The sequence below is a fragment of the Monodelphis domestica genome, chromosome 5 (genome assembly GCF_027887165.1).
Source record: "Monodelphis domestica isolate mMonDom1 chromosome 5, mMonDom1.pri, whole genome shotgun sequence".
Classification (NCBI taxonomy): domain Eukaryota; kingdom Metazoa; phylum Chordata; class Mammalia; order Didelphimorphia; family Didelphidae; genus Monodelphis; species Monodelphis domestica.
Genome location: NC_077231.1, coordinates 257058919 through 257083692, shown reverse-complemented (window position 1 = coordinate 257083692; position 24774 = coordinate 257058919). Strand labels below are relative to the sequence as shown.

Genomic DNA, 24774 nt, shown 5'->3' with positions numbered 1-24774 from the left:
CATCGGCTATGGGAGAGGGAAAGGTGGTGGGGGGGGGGGGGGGGGCGGGGAGGAAAAGAAAATGATCTTTGTTTCCAGTGAATAATTTATGGAAATGACCAAATAAAATAATGTTTAAAATTAATTTTAAAAAAAACAGGCTCAAAAAAAAAAAACAAAAAAACTAAGCTTATCTGTAAAACAAAGGTCTCTCTCTTTAAACTCATTATTCTGTAGTGATGCTATATAGCTCCCATGGAATAGAACACTCTAAGAAGAATGAAAACTGTGGATGAATTAAAGATCAATAAGACGATACATTATAGGAAGTACAAAGACATAAGCAGCACGAAGTAGATGCATGAATGAAAGAGGAGTGCAGAAGATCATATGCCAAGATTGGCTTTTTAACTGATTGTCAATCAATAACCTCCATTAATCATGAAATGTCAAAGCAGATTGGCTAACATGACAGCTATGGAAAGTAATGAATGCTGGAGGGGATGTGGCAAAAGTGGGGACACTAATTCATTGCTGGTGGAGTTGTGAATTGATCCAACCATTCTGGAGGGTAATTTGGAACTATGCCCAAAGGGCACTAAAAGACTGTCTGCCCTTTGATGCAGCCATAGCACTGCTGGGTTTGTACCCCAAAGAGATAATAAGGAAAAAGACTTGTACAAGAATATTCGTAGCTGTGCTCTTTGTGGTGGCAAAAAACTGGAAAATGAGGGGATGCCCTTCGATTTGGGAATGGCTGAATAAATTGTGATATATGTTGGTGATGGAATACTATTGTGCTAAAAGGAATAAAGGAATAATAAAGTGGAGGAATTCCATGGAGACTGGAACAACCTCCACGAAGTGATGCAGAGTGAGAGGAGCAGAACCAAGAGAACACTGTATTCAGAGACTGACACACTGTGATACAATCGAATGTAGTGGACTTCTCCATTAGTGGCAATGCAGTGATCCTGAACAACCTGAGGGATCTACAAGAAAGAACACTATCCACATTCAGAGGAAAAACTGTGGGAGTAGAAGCACAGAAGAAAAACAATTCCTTGATTACACGGGTCAAGGGGGATATGATTAGGGATATAAACCCTAAATGAACATCCTAGTGCAAACATCAACAACATGGAAATAGTTTCTGATCACGGACACATGTAATACCCAGTGGAATTGTGCATTGGCTACAGGAAGGGTGGGGGGAGGGGAGGGAGGAATACAATATGATTTTTATAACCAAGGAATAATGTTTGAAATTGGCCAAATTAAAAAAAAGAAAGAAAGAAACATCTATTAAGCACTTCTTATGTGTCAGGCACTATGCTAAATTTTGAGTACACAAATACAAGCAAAAAGGAGCTTTCATTGCCATTGGGAAAGATAATAGATAAAAAAGAGTTGAAAACGAAGAGGAGTGTTGGGATCAAGTCCTGAGGGGCAAGTTGCTGATGCATGGTGGAAATGTCCAAACAGAGTAAGACACTGTCCATCACGATAAGTGAAGTAGATTACAGAAGTGGAGGAACAAGGCAGCTGAGATCTCGTGGCAAAGTCTAGAGAATAAACCATGATTGATCTGGGTCATTTTTCAAAAAGTATCTGTGAAAGGTACTTACCAATGGGGAGAGGAGGGTTTCATTTTAATAATTCCCTTAAAGTTATATTTAAGTAGAAAGACTACATATGAAAGAATGAATTTCTTAGTTACATAATGAGATATAAAACTATCATTCATTACAAATTTGTGGTTTTGTTCAAACAATCAACCGTTTATAAAACTATTATAATTTCCAATCTTTATCTGTGCTTAATACATTAGAGTACTAAACCAAAATGTGAATAAAGGATACATTATTTCAGAAGAAAGCTAACTCTAAAATTAACTGTATTTTAGATAATACAAATAATTTTTATAACACTCAACAACCATAATTCCATCAAAAGCCTTACCTGGTCCATTAGATCTTCAATAGAAGAGCTACACAAATTGAAAGGGGGAAAAAATGCCAAGAATTAAATTGTGGGGACAGCTAGCTAGCATAGTGGATAGAGCAACAGGCCTGGATCAGGAGGAACTGGATTCAAATATGGCCTCAAATACTTCTTAGCTTTGTGACCCTGGGCAAGTCACTTAACCACAATTGCCTGACCTTTGCCACTCCTCTGTCTTAGAACTCATACTAAGACAGAAGAAGGTAAGGGTTTCAAAAACAACTGAAGATTGGCATAAAGCATTAAAAATAAGCAAATGACACCACAGATATAGTTAAAAAGATTAATTGCCAAAAACACATCATTAAATTTTTAGTGTGTGTGTAATTCAATGAGACATGAATTTATTAACTATCCATCATGAAAATTACCTCAGTTGTTTAGCACAAGGACTAAGATCTTCATATATTACTTAACACAAGGCAGACAAAAAGCTTAGCCAATATTAATAACAGCCAGCCGAATATACAGACTTTTTAAATACATGCATATACTAGTGACAATGAGTTAATGATATTTATATGTGAAGGGCATACACAAACAGTACATTTTTGAAGACAATTTTAAACTTAATCTGTATCTTACAAAAAGTGGGTAAAAAAAGTTTTACAACAGATTACTAGGAAGATAGTATCACTTTACTAAAATTTAATATTTGATCTACTACTGATCTCTTCTATGGAAAAAAGAAGAGTTGCTAAATTATATTATTTTAAAATTTTACCTGTCCAACTTATAGGACAAGATAAGAACTTTCTCAGTTGTAATATATTTTTATTTCATTAAACATGTGAATGTAAATTATAAGCTAAAGACATTTGGGTCTATAAATTTATCTTTAGAATTTTTTTTTGCAAATCTCACAATTTACTATTTAATGCTAAACAATCTAGTATTTATCTGCATAAATGATGTTCTTTATTATAGTTTGGTTTTTATAATACAGGGAAGGTTCACATACCTGTGTCACTTCCAGCTCCAGTTGATAAAGCTGGCATGATTTATTTTGCAGTTTATACCAAAATGATGAATGAAATTTTCCCAATTCGCAAGGAAGCAGTTAATTTCAGTTAAGCTTCTTGCAGCTATGTTTTCTAAAAAGATTCTTCCAATTTTTAAGACTTTCCTAGAAGAGACAGAAAGATATTTTGTAAAATTTGAAGAGTACTATCAAATCATAAAATTGTGTAGTGAAAATTCTTATTTCAAATTAACATAATGAAGAGCTCATGATTTACAAGAAATGCTTTCCTCATAGCATTCAATTAAATGAGACATTTTTTATTTGAAGACATATTTTTATTTGAAGTTAGATTTTCCATTTTTAAAACAAAACACAAAAATTCTTTTCTCAAAATGGGGGGCTAGGTGAAAAGAGAGGGATTAAGTATTTTCCTGCAGGGAAAAGGCAGTAGTTAGGAGTTCAGTTGACATTTTGGGGTATAGGAACACAGCAGGAAGAGGTGGGGGCTAGATGAAAGACTTGAATGAATTCTTTGAACAAATGCTAAAATGCTATTATAAAAATGTGCTCCTTCTGTTACCATGAAATCCAAGGTTTACATTTCTGGAAGTAAAAAGGATACAGACAATTTAATTTTTATAACTTGGTAATCTTTTTATATAAAACAAATAAGTTATTAAACTGAAGACCTTTTTTCCTATGTCTTTAAGTCTACTGATACACCCTCCCTCCAGATTTAAAAGTTATATAAAATAAAGAGATTAAATTATAATTTATTATATATATAATATATGTATATTATATTATATATATATGCATATATATATATATAACTATAATTCTAAAATAACTTAAGAAAACATTTTGTACAGAGTGTTCTAAAAGTCTTAGTGCTGGCTTAAAACTGTATTAAAATTTTTTTGGGACACCTTGTATTATAAATGCCAGTATAATCCATTATATATTCACCACAAAAGTATTTTAAATATTTTTAAGACACATGTACACAAAAGTTTTCAAGTAATAAAATGTTAAAAAAAAAAGAAGTTTTTAAAATTCCAAATTAAGACTGAACTGACCAGAGAATTACCAGGATGTTAAAGTTAGATCACTTTTTTCCCCAAAAATGGAATACACAAAACTTTTATATTTATAAACCCTCAGATGGGTAACTTTGCTATGTATATATTTTTAATTATTTTTATTAAATTTATGATAATATACACATTATCAGTAGAATTCATTTCAAAAGTTTATTTTCAATATAAGTCTGCATTACTAAAAGCAGGTAAGAAAAGTTTTTAAAAAGATTTTTTAAATATGAACCTTTTACTAAAACTTTAGCACTTAGCCCATTACTGTATTCTCCTATGCTTTCGAGTTGATTATTTTTAAAAAAAAGACTGAAAAACTACTAAAATCTGAGAATAAGGCAAAATCTTTCTAAATTTTAAGTTTCTAATTTAGTTCTTTTAAGAAATGGATGTGGGAAGAAGTTAGAGAGAAAAGGCATCATAAATGTTTATCAAAATGAAAAGTTAGCAAAATATATCATGGAATAAATTGTCAAATAACTATAAAAATTTTACTCTTATCACATTATAAAAACTGATATAATAAACAGACAACAAAGTACAATCCATATAAATGGACACAGGAAGAATAGAGTTTCAAAGAACATGAGCTTCAAGAACTTAAAACACACTTTTTAGAAAATAAGAAACAGCAAAAGACTTCATTAGAATATTGAATTTCTTAGCTCATTCTCCAAGTTAATATTAAAGAACAACCCTATCTTCATACCACAGTTAATACCATTTGCACACAAAAGTAAGAAGACAAATAATTCATACTGAAATTAAAAAAAAAGATTTTCTTAGACTTAAGAATCCAGGAGAGTTAAACGAAATAACACATTCAAATTAGTCAAAGGCATGTAATCTATTGAGTTAACAAGAGGTAAGATTTGTTATAAGAGAATTTTACATTTTAAAAAGAGAAAGTGCATGAATTCAAACAGCCAAACTTGACTCTGAGGAGGAGTTATGCAATCAACTTACACTCATCTTCTCAAGATGAGGAACTTACATTAGACATTAGTCACATATATCATATGCCTTCCTTTTATGCACAAATTTAGGTTTTATCAAGTGAAATAAAAAAGGTGTGATGCAAGTAGCTTTTTCTAAAAATATTATACTAAAATAGCTAATTAAAAGGCTAAGTCAGTAAGAAAAATTTTCTGAGCTGCAATTTGGATGACCAGCACGAACTCATATGTCAAAAGGTCTAAATGCCATTCTTTTTTAAAATTTCAAAGTAAAACACAATATTAAAGTTTTCACAGTCTTGTTATTTAAGAAACATACATAAAATAATTATTCCCCCAGAATCTAAAAATCCTGAACAAGTAAAATTCTTAATATTTGCTGGAAAGGAGCAAAGGGAAGAGGGAAGTAACTTGCAAATTAAGCTACATTTCTGCAGTGATTATGCTATTTTCTTTGGCTAAATTTATTGAAAATGCTTTGGAATTTGTCACAATCTAGCCATAAGTATTACTGACTGCTGTATGGAATTGATTTGCTGAAACACAGAAATACCAGCTGTTACAGTACGTCCTGAGAGGGATTACCGAATATTCTTAAACTGAAGTTCAATCCATCTTTCCATAAAAAGTAGACCCAAATGCCAGGAATGTAACAGCAGTATCAAGTGCACCTGAGGCATTTACAATACCCAATAGGACTGTTGGAATCTCTCTTTAAAAAGGCTTATTTTTGAAATTTCATTATTCCAGTTGTACCTTGCTTCTATATATCACACTGTATCAGATTTTTCTGGCATCTGTCATTTGGAAACAGTGAAATATATGTGAAGGTCTATGATTCAACACTGAATTTCCACAAGGCCCCTAGTAACCTCTCAGGCTCCTGTGGTACTTCTGACACCTAGTGGTCAAATAGAGGAGATACGTGTATTCTGTTTTAGTTTAATTCATGTCAAAGCCTCATCACTTTATATTCAAACAAAAACAAAAATTCCATTAGGTTTTATATAATTTAAGTGAGATAACCAAATGCTAACAATTTCCAAAAAGTGAGTTCATTTTCTTCACTAAACTACATTTTAAAACATGCATTTAGTTTAGAACATCAAATCTTTTTACTATAAATTTCCATTACAAACAAGGTAACTTATCATTAAAGTGTCCCAAATTTGAGACAACACGCTACTAATTATGCCCTTTAACTCAGTTATATTACTACTGGGCTTATTCTCTGAAGAAATTTTAAAAAAAGCAGAAATGGATCTATAAGTACAAGAATATTTAGAGCCATTCACTTCACAAGTAGCCAAAAATTTGGAAATTAAGCAACTATCTTCATATGGGAGGTTTCTCCCTAATTTCCCTAAGAGTGTAGAGGACACATCCTCAAATTGCTTAAGCCCTGCTGGCTAATCTCATCTCAGGCTTTTCCATTCAGCTCTCAAACTGATCTTCCTTTTTTTTTTTTTGAAAATTTTATTTAATTAAGAATATTTTTCCATGGTTATAAGATTCATGTTCTTTCCCAGCCCTCCCCTATCCCCCCCCATAACAGACACACAATTCCTCTAGGTTTTACATGTGTCATTAATCAAAACCCATTTCAATACCATTGATATTTGCACTAGGGTGATCATTTAGGGTTTATATAACCCCAATCAATATCCCCATCAACCCTTATGATCGAGCAGTTGTTTTTCTTCTGTTTCTATTCCCACAGTTCTTTCTCTGGATGTGGATAGCATCCTTTCTCATAAGTCTCTCAGAACTGTCCTGGATCATTGCATTGCTACTATTAGAGAACTCTATTACTCTATTAGAGTACTCTATTAATGTACCAACAGTGTGTCAGTCTCTGTGTACAATGTTCTCCTGGTTCTGCTCCTTTCATTCTGCATCAATTTCTCGAAGTCCTTCCAGTTCACATGGAATTCCTCCAGTGCCTTTGAGCACAATAGTATTCCATCACCAACATATACCACAATTTGTTCAGCCATTCCCAAATCGAAGGGCATCACCTCATTTTCCAACTTTTTTCTACTACAAAGAGCGCAGCTATGAATATTCTTGTACAGGTCTTTTTTCCTTATCCTTATTATCTCTTTGGGGTACACACAGAGCAGTACTATGGCTAGATCAAAGGGTAGACAGTCATTTCGTGCCCTTTGGGCATAGTTCCAAATTGCCATCCAGAATGGTTGGATCAATTCACAATTCCACCAGCAGTGCATTAATGTCCCAATTTTGCCATATCCTCTCCAACATTTATTACTTTCCTTTGCTATCATGTTAGCCAATCTGCTAGGTGTGAGGTGGTACCTCAGAGTTGTTTCTCTAATTTCTCTAATTAATTATAAGAAATTTAGAACACTTTTTCATGTGCTTATTAATAGCTCTGATTTCTTTATCTGAAAACTGCCTATTCATGTCCCTTGCCCATTTATCAGTTGGGGAATGGCTTGATTTTTTTGTACAATTGATTTAGTTCCTTAAAAATTTGAGTAATTAGACCTTTGTCAGAGGTTTTTGTTATGAAGATTTTTTCCCCCAATTTGTTGCTTCCCTTCTAATTTTGGTTGCATTGATTTTGTTTGTACAAAAACTTTTTAATTTGATATAATCAAAATTATTTATTTTACATTGTGACTTTTTCTAACTCTTTTCTAACTCTTGCTTGGTCTTAAAATCTTTCCTTTCCCAAAGATCTGACAAGCATACTATTCTGTGTTTGCCTGATTTACTTATAGTTTCCTACTTTATATTCAAATCATTCACCCATTCTGAGTTTATCTTGGTATAGGGAGTGAGATGTTGATCTAAACCTAATCTCTCCCATACTGCTTTCCAATTTTCTCAGCAGTTTTTGTCAAATAGTGGATTTTTGTCCCAAAGGCTGAGATCTTTGGGTTTATCTTGCTGACGTCACTTAGACACTGATCCTCCTTTCTGTCTCTTAGCCAGTACCATATGGTTTTGATGACTACTGCTTTATAGTATAGTTTGAGATCTGGTACTACTGGCCACCTTCGTTCATATTTTTTTCATTATTTCCCTTGATATTCTTGATCTTTTGTTCGTCCAAATGAATTTTGTTAGTGTTTTCTAATTCAGTAAAAAAGTTTCATGGTAGTTTGGTGGGTATGGCACTAAATAAATAAATTAGTTTGGGTAGGATTGTCATTTTTATTATGTTAGCTTGCCCTACCCATTAGCAATTGATGTTTTGCCAATTATTTGGATATAGTTTTAATTGTGTGGAAAGTGTTTTGTAGTTGTGTTCAAATAGTTCCTGTGTTTATCTTGGCAGATAGATTCCTAAATATTTTATATTGTCTAGGGTGATTTTAAATGGAATTTCTCTTTCTAACTCTTGCTACTGAGATGTGTTGGAAATATATAGAAATGCTAATGATACATGTGGGTTTATTTTGTAACCTGCAACTCTGCTACAGTTGATTATTTCCACTAGCTTTTTGGTTGATTCTCTAGGATTCTTTAAGTAGACCATCATATCATCTGCAAAGAGTGATAGCTTGGTCTCCTCATTACCTATTGTAAGGGTAAATTCACTATTTTAATACCTTCAATTTCTTTTTCTTCTCTAATTGCTACTGCAAGTGTTTCTAGTACAATGTTAAATAATAGAGATGATAATGGGCATCTTTGTCAAACTGATCTTCCTAATGAAGAGGTCTGACCATGTCACCCCTGTCCACACCCCTCCTCAATAAATGCCTGGGTATCCCTATCACCTCCCAATATGAAACTCTCTGGCTTTTAAAGTCCTTTTACATTAGAGCATGGCCCTTCCCTACCCTTCCAGTCTTTTAATACCCTATTCCCACACATATTCTGCAACCCAGTGACACCAAACTCCAGGCTGTATCCAATTTACCCCATCTCTAGGCTGTTTTGACTGGCTAATCCCGCCCCCCCCATTATTGGAACTCACTCTCCTTATCTTCATAGCATGGACTAAGTCTTAGCTCAAGTCCCAACTTCTGTACGAAGCACTTCATAGGTGTGAGATTATCTATAATTTATCTTTTATTTATTTTGTTTGTAAATAGTTGTTTCCATAGTGAGAAGCTTAATCAATGCTGATTGAGTTAACCTGACAATTTACAAAATTACATGTCATTCCACTATTCAAACTCCAATTGATCCCTACAACTTTCAGGAACAAATATAAAATTTTGATTGACATTCAAAACCTGTCATAACTCACCCCCCCTTACCCATCCTTCCCAGTCTTCTTACACCTTACACAGCTCCCCTTCCCCAGCCAAATACTCTGCAATCCAGTGAAAGGAGCTTCTCTTTGCTGATCCTGGAACAATACAACACACTCCATGAATTTTCACTGGCTATTCCCCAGGCCTGGAATTATTTCCCTCCTTATCATTACCTTCTGGTACTTCATGGATATCCTGACTTCAAGTGTCAGCTAAAAGCTGCCTTCTCCAGGAAGACTTTCCTGAACCTTCTTCATTTCTGTACCTTCCCTCTATTGATTATCTCCAGTTTATCCTATCCAGTTTGTACACAGTTTTCTCCGCATTAGACATCTCCTTGAGAAGAGGGACTTTCCTTTTACCATTCTTGTATGCCCAGTACTTAGCACAGTACCTGGCACGAAGTAGACACAAAATAAATGTTTGCTGATGGTGATTCAAATCTATGAGAACATGAATCAACAAAAACAGTTGATAAATGATCAAAAAATGTGGACAAGTATAAAAGGTCCAGAAGTAGCTAGATGTCAGAGTTAATAATTTGTCAGACCTGGAGGTGGGATGACCTAGGTTCAATTCTGAACTCAGATACTTCCTAGCTGTGGAACCTGGACTAGTCACTTAACCCCAACTGCCTAGCCCTTCCAGCTCTTGTCTTAGAATCAATACCAAGTACTGATTATAAAACAGAAGGTATGGGGTTTTATTTTAAAGGAAAAAAAAGTAAGAAATCCAAGGCATTGCCAACTATATTTTTAAATGTTCCTAATAATTAACAATTTGAGAAATGAACATCAAAGTAACTGAGTATGTTATACCTCATACTCATCGGAATGACCCTTCCCCCCACCCAAAAAAGAAAAATGACAAATGAGTTATGGGGAAACAGGCAAATTAATACATGGTTGGTGGGACCTCATGCTGGGCACTGTCCCCCCTACTCTGGGAGGCGGGGGGTCAGGCTCCCAGCCCTACTCCCAGCCACCTCTTTCAGCCATAGGGACCCACCCCTGCACCATACCACACTGGGGGAGGGGCAGAGTGAGGGGCCCACAGAGACCAAGCATACCCATTCTGTATTCAGGGGGCCAGGGCTGGGTCCCAGCAGGCTCCTGCCCAGGAGAAGTTGCCTCCTGCAGCCACAGTGACCCTCCCCTGTATCCAGCCTCCCTGGGGCTGCCTATTGGGCTGTGACCCACATGGGGGTGGGAATAGGAGGTGGAGGGAGCCCAGTTAACTTTAGGAGGAGGGGGTCACACCCCCCCCCCCAAGACTGGCAGCTGGCCAGGAAGGAAGAAAGTAGAGATCTTTTAAGGGGTTGGGGCTGGGCTGGGTAGTAGGAGAGAAGACCCTACCCCCACCACCTCCTGCAGCCCCTCATCCCAGATAGGGAAGGGAATAAGCACAGAGGGGCGGGAAGGTGTGGTGGAGAAGGGGAGGGGAGCAACTGCCAGGTCTGGCACCAGTGTGCCCATGTAGCTATCTCTGTGTGCCATCTTTGGCACACGTGCCATAGGTTCACTATCAAAGATCCAGCCATTCTGGAAAACAATCTTGAATAATGCCCCAAAAGTTATTACTCTGTGCATATCCTTTGACTGTGCAATACTAATATTACATCTGTACCCCCAAAGAGATTGCTATGGTTCTCCTTTTTCCTACCTTGAGTGCTTATGGAACAGGAAGAGTGCTCTGTTTACTTTTGTCAAATCCCCACCTTGGATTACAGCACCCTTAGGACAGAATTCTTTTTGCTTGTATTTTTAATTCTAGGACTTAGCACAGTGCCTGGCACATACTAAGTTCTTAATAAATGCTTGCTGGTTGACTGAAAATATTACTAAATAATATATAGCCCATTTTCCCAGCTTACAATGTTTCAAGAAGTTAGTTGCATCTTATTTCTTCTGAGGTAGGATAATGGAAAATGCCTAAAGGGATTTCTATCAATGGTACTTACCCTAACCCTCTCAAATACAGTAATTGATTTTATTTATAAATTTATAAATCCTTAAGTTATGTTATCAAATATTCTTTTTAAAATTAAGTGACATTCCCCAAAATTGAGAGGAATCAAAAATTAGCTATTATCTGGTTTCAACATTTTCTCATTGTTCATTTAACAAAACTATTTATTTTAATTAGTTATCTAGCCTAATTAGAAGCAGAGATGTAGACCAGAACAAGGATATTTTCCCTGTCCCCTTTGATGCAAGGCCAAGGGAAAAATCACCATGAGTTCTTTAAGGAAGCATGTTGGGAAGGCAGTTTGAGAAACTCTTGGCCAAGCTCTTGAACTCCCTCTCTTGAGCAGGTTGCTGGAGATTTTTCTCTGAGACTATCTTGTAGTGATTTCTATGACAGTTAACTTAGGGAAGTTGGAGGAACATCTATGGAGCTGAAGAAAGTTGTTTGGGGGGAAAAAATCTTCATAGAAACCTCTGACAAAGGTTTAATTACTCATATTTATAATGAGCTAAATCAATTGTACAAAAAATCAAGCCATTCTCCAATTGATAAATGGGCAAGGGAAATGGATAGGCAGTTCTCAGATAAAGAAATCAAAACTATTAACAAGCACATGAAGAAGTGTTCTACATCTCTTATAATCAGAGAGATGCAAATCAAAACAACTCTGAGGTATCACCTCACACCTAGCAGGTTGGCTAACATAACAGCAAAGGAAAGTAATGAATGCTGGAGGGGATGTGGCAAAGTAGGGACATTAATTCATTGCTGGTGGAGTTGTGAACTGATCCAACCATTCTGGAGGGCAATTTGGAACTATGCCCAAAGGGCGACAAAAGAATATCTACCCTTTGACCCAGCCATAGCACTGCTGGGTCTGTACCCCAAAGAGATAATGGACACAAAGACTTGTACAAAAATATTCATAGCTGCGCTCTTTGTGGTGGCCCAAAACTGGAAAACGAGGGGATGCCCATCAATTGGGGAATGGCTGAACAAACTGTGGTATATGTTGGTGATGGAATACTATTGTGCTCAAAGGAATAATAAAGTGGAGAAGTTCCATGGAGACTGGAACAACCTCCAGGAAGTGATGCAGAGCGAGAGGAGCAGAACCAGGAGAACATTGTACACAGAGACTAATACACTGTGGTATAATCGAACGTAATGGACTTCTCCATAAGGGGCGGTGTAATGTCCCTGAACAACTTTCAGGGATCCAGGAGAAAAAAAACACCATTCATAAGCAAAGGATAAACTATGGGAGTGGAAACACCGAGGAAAAGCAACTGCCTGAATATAGAGGTTGAGGGGACATGACAGAGGATAGACTCTAAATGAACACTCTAATGCAAATACTATCAACAAAGCAATGGGTTCAAATCAAGAAAACATCTAATGCCCAGTGGACTTACGCGTCGGCTATGGGGGTGGGGGGGAGGAAAAGAAAATGATCTATGTCTTTAACGAATAATGCTTGGAAATGATCAAATAAAATATATTTAAAAAAAAAAAAAAAGAAAGTTGTTTGGGATTGATAGTCTTCTCCCAGAGAGAGAAAAGCTGCCAGGAGAGGGCTCTGTTTTCCTCTCACTGGAACAGGATGAGTGTCTGGCTCCCTGCTGGGAGAGTTAGACAAGCTAATGATTTCTAACTGTCACATCTGACAGTTAGTTGAGGCAATTTGTGGATTTCCATAGATATTTTAAGTAGTTAATATAAACAAAAGTTCATAGTTTTAAAGTAGGCTAATAAGATAGACTTAATCTATAATCAGGCAGTATATGAAAGTGTAGTGTCTACCTGGTAGACAAAGAAGACACCCTGTGAGGGGCAGTTTGGGTTCTGGGTTTTAGTTAGAAATATTAGCAATAGGGTATGATTTTTCCTGTTTTATTTCTACCTCCTTTATCCTGTCCCTGACTGTCCTCATAGTTAATAATAAATAAGTGTTGGATTAAGCTGTGGTCAGCCAGTTCATATACCATCTTCAACTAGTTTACCCTAACAGCTTTAGCCTATTATCTACCACCTGATCAGTGTCAAATCAGCTAGCAATCACCAAACCCAATACAAGATCAACATTACCCATAACAAAACAAAAAAATAGTTATATGAAATGAATAATATACATGCTGATAGGGGGAAAAAACTTTATGTTGCTGTTTTTAGTTTAAGGAAACAATTACAAAAATACATTTGATGTCAGAAAAATTTAAAAGATTGGAAAATCCATCCTAAAGCATTCCTTATGTGTATACCTTTAAATAGAAATATGCTCAACCAAGAAGCTTAACATAACATCCAATTAGAGGTTGATGGTCCTGTTAAATGTATTATTAAAGAACAGAATTGATTTATAAACATAAAGGAATAGAATGGAGGTGGCAGGGGGGAAAGGGAGGAGGTTTAAACTGTGTAGACTAACCACATTGAGCTCAAAGTCATCTGATATTTTTCAATGTTCTTTGCATCTTTACCCTGAGACCCATATGTGTTATCTCCTTTATTAAAACATAAACTCCTTGAGAACAGGGAATATCTTAACTTTTCTATTTTCATATCCAGCACTTAGTACAGTGCTTTGCACTGTTTAAGGGCATAGAAATAAATGCTTTTCTCATTCATTCATTATACTACATTGACCTCCAAGCTAAAAATAAAACACATACTTTGATATACAGTAACTTTAAATGCAAAAATGAATAAAAGAAGGGCAGTGGAAAAACTATGTTGGAAAATGTTGTCAAATCAAGAAAATCTCAACAGCCACACCCTAGAAACCACTAATAAAAAAGTCACAGGTTCCTAGAAGTAATTAGCATAAAACATTATCAGGAAAAATTAAACTATCTTTAAAGAAAGGAAGTTACCAGGCAAAGAGGAAATAAAACATTATCAGTTAATAGCTTCAGTAATTACTAGGATACAAAATACATACACGTCAAAAATTATTTCTGTATATAGATAAGACAAACACAAAAAGGGAGGTCCCACTCAAAAATCAAAAAGGTATACAGGATATCCAGGAGTCTAAAATACCAAAAATGCAAAAGTATATAGGATACTCAGGAGTCTAAATATCAAAACACACTCAACATCTAGATAAATACAATAACAAATACTCATTGAAAAAATAATTTAATTATTGGATATAAATATGCATGCTCTTGGTGGGGTCATGTCAATATAAGAAGAATACTACCTAAATTCAATTACAGATTTAGTGCTGCCAATAATACTTTCAGAAGCTAAACAAATATAAAAGAAAATTTACTTATAGGAACAAAAGTGCTAGAATATTAAAGAAAAACATAAAAGTAGGAATAAAAGAAGAATATAGCACTTCCAAACTATGTTAGGAAGCCAAAATTACTAAGGGTGCTAGTTAAAACAAACAAGTAAAAAACAATGGAACGGGTTAAGTAAGATATGAAATAACTGAATTCCAGAAATTAATGTAATGATAATATAAAAACATTGCCTAGAATAGAACCATGTACTTTTTAAGAATTACCAATAAGAACTGCAATTTAGATTTAGACCAACAGCTGACATCTTATGCAATAATAAATTCAAAATGGAAAAGTAGTCTAAATATTAAAAGTAAACTATAAGAAACTGGCAGAGTATTTTAGGACCTTTTAAAACTATGTGTAGGAAGTAAATTCTTAACCAAACAAAAGATAAAGCTAATTCTATAAGGTAAAATATCATTTAGAAGACGTGAAATAGAAAAGATTTTGATACAAATAAGATTAAGGTAATGAGAATAATATAAGCAGTAGTGGGCTGGGGAGAAAAGCTTTTGTCAAATATCACTGGAAGGGTCTGATATACATGATACAGGCAATTTACATAAATATATAATAATAAAGCCATTCTGACAAGTTATCAAAGAATGAAACTTCTCAAAGGGATGCAAACTAATTAAGCAGCCATTTTTAAAAAATAGTTAATAATAAAACAAATGGAAAATCAAAATAAGTCTGAGGTTTCACAGTAATTTGTCAACAATGACAGGAGATGGGAATAATCAAGTGTTGGAGGAATTGTGGATAGGGACACTGATGTACTGTTAGAAAAGAAATAAATAGGTCTAACCATTCTGAAAAGCAATTTGGAATTATGAGAAGAGAGTCTGACTCTAATGTATGATTCAGAAATTCCATCGCTAGGTATTTGGGAGACAAGATTTCATAAAGAGGTCAATTACAAAAAAGAAAGGTCCATCTTTTTAACAGCACTTTTTTGTGGTAGGGAGGTAGATACTAGGAAATGTAGATGATATAAAAAGATACCAAAAAAAAATTTTTTAAGAAATCATATAGCAAGGAATTAGAAATTGAGAAGTTGACTACGGAATAGCTGAACAAGTTGTGGCATGATAATTATGAAACAGTATTGTACTATAAGAAATGACAAGCAGGATGATTTCAGAAAAATCTGGAAAAACTTATAGGAACCGATAAAAAAAGAAGTGAGCAGAAACAGAAGACACAGGGCTAACAATATTTCTTGATGAACAACTATTAATGACCACCAATGCACCAATATTAATTCTTACCAATGCAAGTGTTCCAAGACAATTTCAGAAACTCATGAAGAAAAATGCCATCTAGCCTCTGAGAAAGACCTGACAGAGTCTGAATGCAGACTGAAAAATAACTATATTTCATTTTCTTTCTTCTTTTTTCCATTTGAAATTTTTTTCCACAAAGTGACCAATATGGGAAAATGTTTTACATGATTACCAATATAAAATCTATATCAGACTATTTACTGTCTCAGGGAGGGGAGAGGACAAAGAAAGGTCAAACGAAGGGAAAGAATTTAGAACTAAAAAATTTTTAATTATGAATGTTTAAAAAAATTGTTTTGGGGCAGCTTAGTAGCTCAGTGGATTGAGAGCCAGGCCTAGAGACAGGAGGTCTTAGGTTCAAATCTGGCCCCAGACATTTCCAAGCCATGTGACCCTGGGCAAGTCACTTCTAAGGCAGAAAAAGAAGTTAAGGATTAAAAAAAAAGAATTGTTTTACATGCAATAAGAAAAAATAAAATGCTATTTTTTATTTAATGCTATTTATTTATTTAAAAAGAAAAATAAGAAACCATAAACACATAAAGAACTAGTTAAATAAGATTATCCTGCACTGAATTGAAATAGGATTTTAAAACAACAAATATTTAAAAAAAAAAAAACCTGCTCCTATTTTTCTAGATATCTACCTTCATGAATAAAGCTAGCTGATTGTCAGTAGTGGGTGTGAGAACGAAGCATTAAAAAAAAAAGCAGCAGCAGCAGCTATTAAGTTACATTAACAATTATTGCCAAATCAGTGGTCTATTTGTAGTCAAATTGGCTGGTTGGAACAAAGCCAAAGTAAATTCCAAATACAGAAAAAAAGGATAAAGATAACAATGTGTCATTTCAGAAGCTCTAACCAGAGAGAGCCCCAAAATATTTATTACCATTTGAGAAGTTAAACATGAAACATCAACATAAAAAGGCTGAAAGGACCCATAGGACACTTTAACAAGTATTTGATCTCCTAGTTAAGCAAAAAGGCAGGACAGTTAAGGACAACACTGGTCATTTGCAAAACATTTTAGATGACCAACAAAGTAGAAAAAGAAATGAAATTGTTCCATTATTTTCCCTAAAGAAATTACAGAGAATAATTGAAAATAATCAATGTTGCCTCACAAAACAAAGCAATTAAAGATAAAAACAAATGTATTAAAAACTTGGCATGAGAATTAGTTAAATAAGATCATCCTGAAAACATTTGTAACTGAAAAAGGATTCAAAACTACCAACAAACAAACAAAAAGTCCTACTCACTTTTCTAAATATCTACTTTCATCATTAGAGCTAATAGATTGCAGTGGGTGTCAGAGCACTGTAAAAGGCAGACTTTCAATATATTGCCAAATTTTGCTAAACTGTTTTTTATCCCACTAATTTTTTGTTCTACAAATTCCAAAGAGTAACTTGATGAATAACTTGATTGGAGTTTACTGAATACGGAGAGTGATGTGTTTTTTAGGAAAACCAATTTGGAGCTTGTGTGATAAGAGATATGAAAATAGTAAGAGAATCAAAGCATGACAACCAAATAAAAAATTACTGTAGCAGTTAGGAAAGATGTGAAAATTAGTTCAGGAGAGGTCCTGGGAGACAACTGGAAGGTCAAAGAATTGAAGGTTTTGGTGTGGACCCCGGTGCAATTTAAAATTCTACATATAATATTTTATTAGATTTATCCACTGAGTGCTTATAATAACTAGAATAACTTTTGCCTCCCCAAAAAATATACAATCATTATAGGTTAAAACTCCAAATATCAAATTCTAAACCCAAATATAAAATAATTATCAATATTTTATATGGGATATTCTATACTGAATAAAGGAAGCAATTCAGCAAGGTCTCATGTGCTTACTATCTTTAGTAGTTACTACTATAAGCCTTCATACTAATTCCTGCATTTTATAATTGTTGAAAATAAGTAACGTTTTTTTTAAAGTTTCAACAAGAGGATTTTTAACATACTATAACAATCAAATATAAGATTTTTTCTTATTAGATCAAAGATTTGCAATATATAGCTCAACAGCACACAGAGTAAATATGGTTCTCTATGAAATTTAACTCTGTATTTTCATTTTAAAGCAAGAACAGTGAAAATGCCTGCTCACACAAATATGTTAGATTTGACAGACGTTTTACAAGCTCTCCTCCTGAGACATGGAAGCTCATGTTTGCTATTTTTAGTCACCTAAATTGGTTAAGTTTTACAACCTTGATTGGGAGCAATCAAGGAAAATGAATAAGATATAAAATATCTGCTTTTCTACTGGCTAATAGCATGTGCTATATTAAACGAAATGTGATTACTCAAAATCTGCACTAAGAAAGGAAAAATTGAAGAAACTGATGCACAATACTTACTTGTGAAAAAAAGAGAGAAAATCAGACAGAGAAAGAGAAACAGATTTATCAAAAGATTATAGGCTGGAGAAAGAGAATGTGTACTTCCACCAATTGAAAATGGTGCAATGTAGATGTAGCTGACCAAGCAGGCAAACCACAGAAGCACATGACATGTTGGGAGGACATGAATAGTTTCATTACACCTTGTAAAGATTTCTCTTCAGTAATGGGGAAATTGTTTCATGGGGCTATCTGTCAACAATGTTGTAACACGTTGCCAGTACAGAAAAATGCAAATGAACAATCAACTTTATTCCTAGATTAGACAAGAGATGAAACAAGAAACTACTAAACTATAAGGAGAGGAAAAGCTGAGTACTTTGAAGTCAATGGAAACATACACTTAATGCAAAATCCAGAAATTAAACATAATAATGAAACACTGAGTTGTATTATTAGACATGGCTAATGTGTTTGTTTTACTTGACTATATTTATTTGATATGAGTTAGCTGGTTTTTTTATGACGTTTTAGAAAGACAAGGGGAATATCCATAGGGATTATAAGGAATTAAAATTAAAGGTTTGACTAAAATATATGAAAATAATATTGTAATCACTGATTTAAATAGCTCAAGTCGAAATGACTTCCAATAGTTTTTATTTACAAAATAGGAAGAGTGAAAGTTGAGAAATACAAAAAGTGTAGAGAAGATATTTAGTCTATCACACTAAATATTGCTCCAGTGCTCAACTCAGCCCAGCACAACTTGTTAACCCTTGACTGGAATTAATCTCTCTACAGACATCAGGAAAGGAAAGCCAGCTATTCACTCACCCATGTACCCTCCAAGAGGCAGTTCAAGCTGAAGACAACAACCTGTCAAGGATGACTCCCGAAGCCAACCTCTAGCCCCAGAAATTCAGGGCTTTTATTGTGATTTCTTGTCCCTTCCCCTCTTCACAGTGGCCAATTACAGCTTTCAAATTGTCTAGCACTGCCTAGGGGGGCGGTGTCTTGTGGCATCCACTTCTCATCCTCTAGAAGTATAAACTCTTATCAAAAAAATTCACAATTTCCAGACTCAGTTGTTACCCACTTTAGCAATGGCTTAATGTCTGGTGAGGTACTAAGTAAGGGTACTAAAAGAAAATCTGATTCACACTTCACAGTCTGGTGAGGTACTAAGTAGAGGTGCTTAATTTAGTGTTAACCAAGTGTTAACTCAAAATAGACCAAAAAAATAAAGCGTTCTCTTTCACAAGTGTTAACTCAAAATAGACAAAGAGAATAAAGAATTCCCTTTCAGAATCCCCACTGTGAACCTTTGGGAGACTAGTCTCCCCAATAGATCATTTAAACATAACTAAATCTTTACAATGTGTAATGAAACTATTCTTGTCCTCCCATCAAGTCATGTGCTTCTGTGGTTTGCCTGCTTGGTCAGCTACATCTACATTGCACCATTTTCAACTAGTGGACATCCACATTCTCTCTGCTGCTTATAATTCTTTGATAAATCTGTTTCTCTTTGTCAGATTCTCTCTTTTACAAGTACTGTGCATGAGTTTCTTCCTTTTTTTCTTTCTTAATGCAGATTGAGTAATCACATTTCATTTAATATAGCACATGTCATACCTCTAAAGTTCTTCTAACTATTGGTGCAAACAATTTTGTGCTTTTCTACGAGGAAACTACAATAGTTAGAGATAAGAGGGAAATAGCAAAGCCAATGTTTGCTAGGCACATTGACAAAAAGCCAATTGGGGGCATAAGAATTCACATTCAGAATAAATGTGTTCAACCCCCTTCAGTTCAATAAATTATACTCCAAAGTTCATTCTGGATATTATGATGCAATGTAGGCTTCTTCAGGCATCTTCATGGTGCCTTTTCCAAACAGTTCATTTTCTTGATTCAAGGAGTTAGCCAAACTTCTTTTTCTGAAATGTTTTCTCAAAAATATTTTTAAATCTTGGGTTTTGAGAATTATATAGGGTGCCCCCCACAAAAAAAAAAAAATAGGAGTTACAACAAATAAAGTGATTGCATTTTCTAAGATCAAGAGCCTTAGGAAACACAAACAAGATAACTTTTAAACAACAATGCTGAATTTGTTATATTTTTCATGCAAGTTATATAAATCAGAGATTGTAAGCATTTAAGTGTTTTTAAGCACTATTTTTCTGTTTTGTTTATATGGAAATGCTAACATTTAACAAATACAATTTATAAAATTTAAGGTTTTTTTACTTTTTAAAAAGAGTGTAAGACTATTAAGATTCTTTCTAGCCTTATGTCCTTTAAAATATTTCCTAACTAGAACTATATATGCATTCTAATTAAACAAAAAGAACATCTTATTAATAACCACATGGTATTTGTGGATGATATCAAAGTACATGGCTCCACTTAAAATGAATTATAAGGCTTCACAACAATGTAAATAGAACAATCACAAAACAATTGAAACTCTATATGCAAAATTATAAGTTTGGCCCCAAAGAAAAGACGTGAAAATATGTCTTCCCTTCTCATTTGCAGAAGCTGGAATTTACATATATGGAAAACTGCAAAGGTCAGATTTTTTTCAATGTATTAATTGGTTTCTCTGAAAGTTTTATCTTCCTTTTTCTTTGTTATAAATGCTTTTCATAGGGCCTGGCATATGGAAGCTTTAAAAAATTGTTAGTTGATTGATTTAAATAATGTCCTTGTTAGAAGAGATGGCTTTCTGGACATTATTTAAATCAACCAACTAACGGGAAAATCTAGAGAAAGTGAAAACAAAAAAATTTTAAACAAAAAACTTTTTTTAAAAAAGCTCCTCATGAAATTATTTCCCAATGATATAAAAACATTGTTTGGCCTTGATAAATACAAATTTCTTAAAATATGCTATGGAGCAATACAACTAAATGCTTCAGAGCTTGATTCCCAAGGTCATATTGAACCAGTTGACACCTATAAGTAACTTGCTCTCTTCCAGGAAAAGAACACTGAGCAGGAGGAAAAGGCTATGGTTGAATACAGTGAAACTTACTAGAAGTCTAAATTGAGAGAGAAGAGTATTTAAAGTAATTAACATCCATGTTAATATACCAGCCAGAATATGTTTTATAACTTGTAATAGATAATAATAAGGGGGTATATTTGATGGGTAATGGATCAGGCAGTTATTTCTTCTGTCCTTCCCCTCCTCCCTCTATATCTCCCTTCCTCCAGTTTCCTCCTCTCCTAGCCTCCCTCTTCAGCCTCTTCAGCTTCCTTTTGATTCTTCTTCCTACTAAATCACTCAGGGTGAGTTGGTGGTGTCTCAAATGAAAATACTTTTTTCTTCTTTATCTTAAGTAAGGGTTTATTTGGGGAAGACAGGAAATATAGAGAATGGAGGTAAGAGGTTTAGGAATTTCTCTTGGAGGATATTGAGAAACATGTCTGATAGGTCTGGATTTCAGTCACTATCATTAACAGAGTAAGTCAGTGAGATATTTGAACTATTGTCCTTGTTTTTCTTCTGCCTTCAAAGTCAGCAGGCCACCTCCAACTTGATTATCCAAGTCCAAAAAAGAAAATCAGCTCCTTCCTTCCCTGGTATCAGACAACCAGCAGAAGTCAGGTCCTCAGAGTTCAGCCACAGTTGGCTTTTTCCCTCAACTGTTTCCCAGTAACATTCCAAAAGGAACCTTCATTTGATTGACAGGTCACCACTCAGCCACTGCTTCTGGCTTTTGCATGCTTTCCCAATTCCTCTTTCACAAACTGCAAAATGAATGCTAACAAATTTGCAGAAGAAGTATGGGTGATATAGACAAAACAAAATGCATTAGTGAAACAAAAAGAATAATTAATAAAGAATAAAATTATTGCAAGCATCAATAAGGATCTAGTTAACATTAGTTAACATGAATTTCTAGTGGACTCAGAACAGAGTAAAAGAAAACAGAGAATATGGAGCATTGCCTTTGCTTAATAAAATGACTACTGAACTGAAATGAACTATAACCCTTAACTGTGGAATGGCAAAGGAGCAAGGAATGCAAATGGTGAAGACAGAACAAGGCAGATTCCTTTTTTTTTTTAATGAAACAAGTTTTATTTTTATTTTCCTGCATGGCAAGCCAAAGGAAATAATATTTTTTTTATTAGTGATTCTAAGTATTTCTAAATTAAACATGATAAGTGAATTTAATATACCATCTGCCCATAAAAGACTGATTCTATACTATACAAACTATGAAAACTGTCCAAATCCAGTGTTAAGTGCCTGTTCAACTGAGAAGAATCTTATTCAGTATATTTCTCCAGAAGTGGTTCATACTGAGCAAGCTTTGCTTTCAGTTTTTTGTCATCTTCCACTATGGCTTCATATTTAGCTTTTGTCTCTGACAATTCTAGTTCTATTTCTGAATTTTCTAGAATAGGAGCTCCTAAGTGATGCTTTAGAAAATCCAATGCACAACAGGTGAAGACAGGATGAACTGGTTAAAACTATAAGGATCAAGGCTGTGAAGAGAAGAGAGTGAAGCCCCATAAGTGATGGCATGGAAGAATATGGAAAAATAGACAGGAAGTTAGGATGAAAATAAAAAATATAGGATTAAAGGGTAGCAGATAGTAAAATGGAAGCAAGAGAATTTATGATTAAGGAGGGAAATTTCAGCATTCCATGCCATCCTGAGATGGCCCACTTTAGGGATCTACATATACTAATAAATTCTATATAATGTGTGATCATCCCAACATGAGGCTGATAATAGAATGGGGATTAAAGAACTAATACTGAGGCTTAATAGAGCTGACAAACTAGGGTATGTAATACGGGTGCTGATGTCTCCTTGAAGCCACCAAACATGAATATGAAAGTAAAACTCAGCCAAGTATTTGAGAAAGAAGAGGAATGACCTAAGGACCTGAAGAAGCAAAAAGGACTGATCTGAATAGAGTAATAAAGATGAATGGAGTAAATGTTCAAGAAGGAGAAAAGTTATTGAAAAATGAGGAAGGGGGAATCCAGAGATGGAGGTTTACATGGAGAGCAACTCTCACTAAAGCAAGTGTCTTCCAGAGAAGAATTTTAAAAAGCAAACCAAAAAAAAAAAACAGGAATATACACAATGACTATAATAATAAAAACAAAATACAAAGGCAGCTGAATTCAAGTTTGTAACTGCATAGTTTGAGCCTGGATGAAACATACTTCCAAAGGTTCAGACTGTTGTTTGATCTTGTTGTTTAAAATACAAAGGATAGTGATGGGATCAAAATAGAAATTGTATTTTAGGAATATTTGAAAGAGAAAATATTTTAAGTTGTGTAAAAAATGGAGGTTTCTGATGTTAAAATAAAAGTTCAGTTGTAATGATGAGGAGACACTCTGTGTGTGTGTGTGTGTGTGTGTGTGTGTGTGTGTAGGGTTAAGGGGCTATACATATGTGTGCACATACATACACATACATACAATTCTTAATCTGGGGTCCACAGACCCTCCTGCAAAGGAACTACATATAAATTTCAAGAGTCTATCAAATTGGATGGAGAGTTGGGGGTGGGGGTGGGGTTGTATTAAATCTTTCTTTTCACTAACCTTTAAATGACATTTAGCATTTCTTTCCATTATGAATGTGCACAACAAACCACAGAGGTTTAGCAGTACCTGTCAAACGTGATTTTGTCACCTACAAAGTCATACATTTTCATATTGCATTAAAATTGATAGCTATCTCTAAATAGCATTTCTCTTAAAATTGCTAGACCCCTTTGCTTACCTAAATTTTAGAAGTATTGTCATGGTACTTAACGCATTAATAAAGGAGCACATATATTACTTCTCTCACAAATTTGGTTTTATAAATATTTTTATAACCATTCCATTATTAATTGTTTCCGTTGCAATCTTACATACTTTTATTTCATTCCATTAAAAACATTCTTCTGGGAGCAAGTCCATGGGCCTCAAATTGCCAAAGGAGTTCATGACACACACAAAAAAGTTAAGAATCCGTAAAATACATAGGTATATAAATTTCTTTCTCCATTCAAAGCATCTTTTCTTAAAAGCTTATCAGACTTCCACACACACAAATATATACATACATAACACACAAATTACTGTATGAGCACTAATAATACATAACTTATTTTAAAAATAAGTGGGAAAGTAAAAAACACATGTATACTATTTTGTTTGCAAATTTGGCACTAAGCAATACTTTTGAGGATCAGCAGAGGGTGCCATTGATTTATTAAGCTAAAGAAAATATTTTTTAAAAATAAAGAAAAAGACATGAAAATGTTTTACACTAAGTCTCTTTCTTGTTTTATATTTCACTATATGGTATGATAGGAACAATAGGCTAACAGCTTCCCTACCCCTCATAATATGCAAATTAATGCTCATTTTTCTTTAAATGGTATTGAGACCATCCTCAAGTCTCAGTTTGCTCAGGGGACTAAAGGTTCAGGTGGCAGTTCACATCACTTCCTGGTCCTCTGAGTAGAAAGCTCAATGACAAGGATCTCCAGTTGTTCTTTAATGTTTGGTTGGTATATCATGATGAGAAATTTATACAAGAATACTTCACTCATCTGAATCAACTTTGAGATATCTTTAATGCCTAGCCATTTGGGATACTTT

At 34.4% G+C, this 24774-nt stretch overlaps 1 protein-coding gene across 8 annotated transcripts in view; it reads right to left on the bottom strand.

Moving 5' to 3' along the window:
* Positions 1 to 24774, bottom strand: part of MPP7 (MAGUK p55 scaffold protein 7) — a 305221-nt gene that overhangs the window by 225366 nt on the left and 55081 nt on the right. For 7 of the 8 annotated variants that reach the window (XM_056800065.1, XM_056800068.1, XM_001375831.5 and 4 more), the window contains one exon: positions 2945 to 3109. In XM_056800065.1, the coding sequence (XP_056656043.1) occupies positions 2945 to 2981 (37 nt within the window). In that variant the 5' untranslated portion in view covers positions 2982 to 3109. Of the gene's footprint in view, positions 1 to 1941; positions 1970 to 2944; positions 3110 to 24774 lie in introns of all 8 variants that reach the window. The other variant, XM_056800070.1, reaches the window with a different exon arrangement.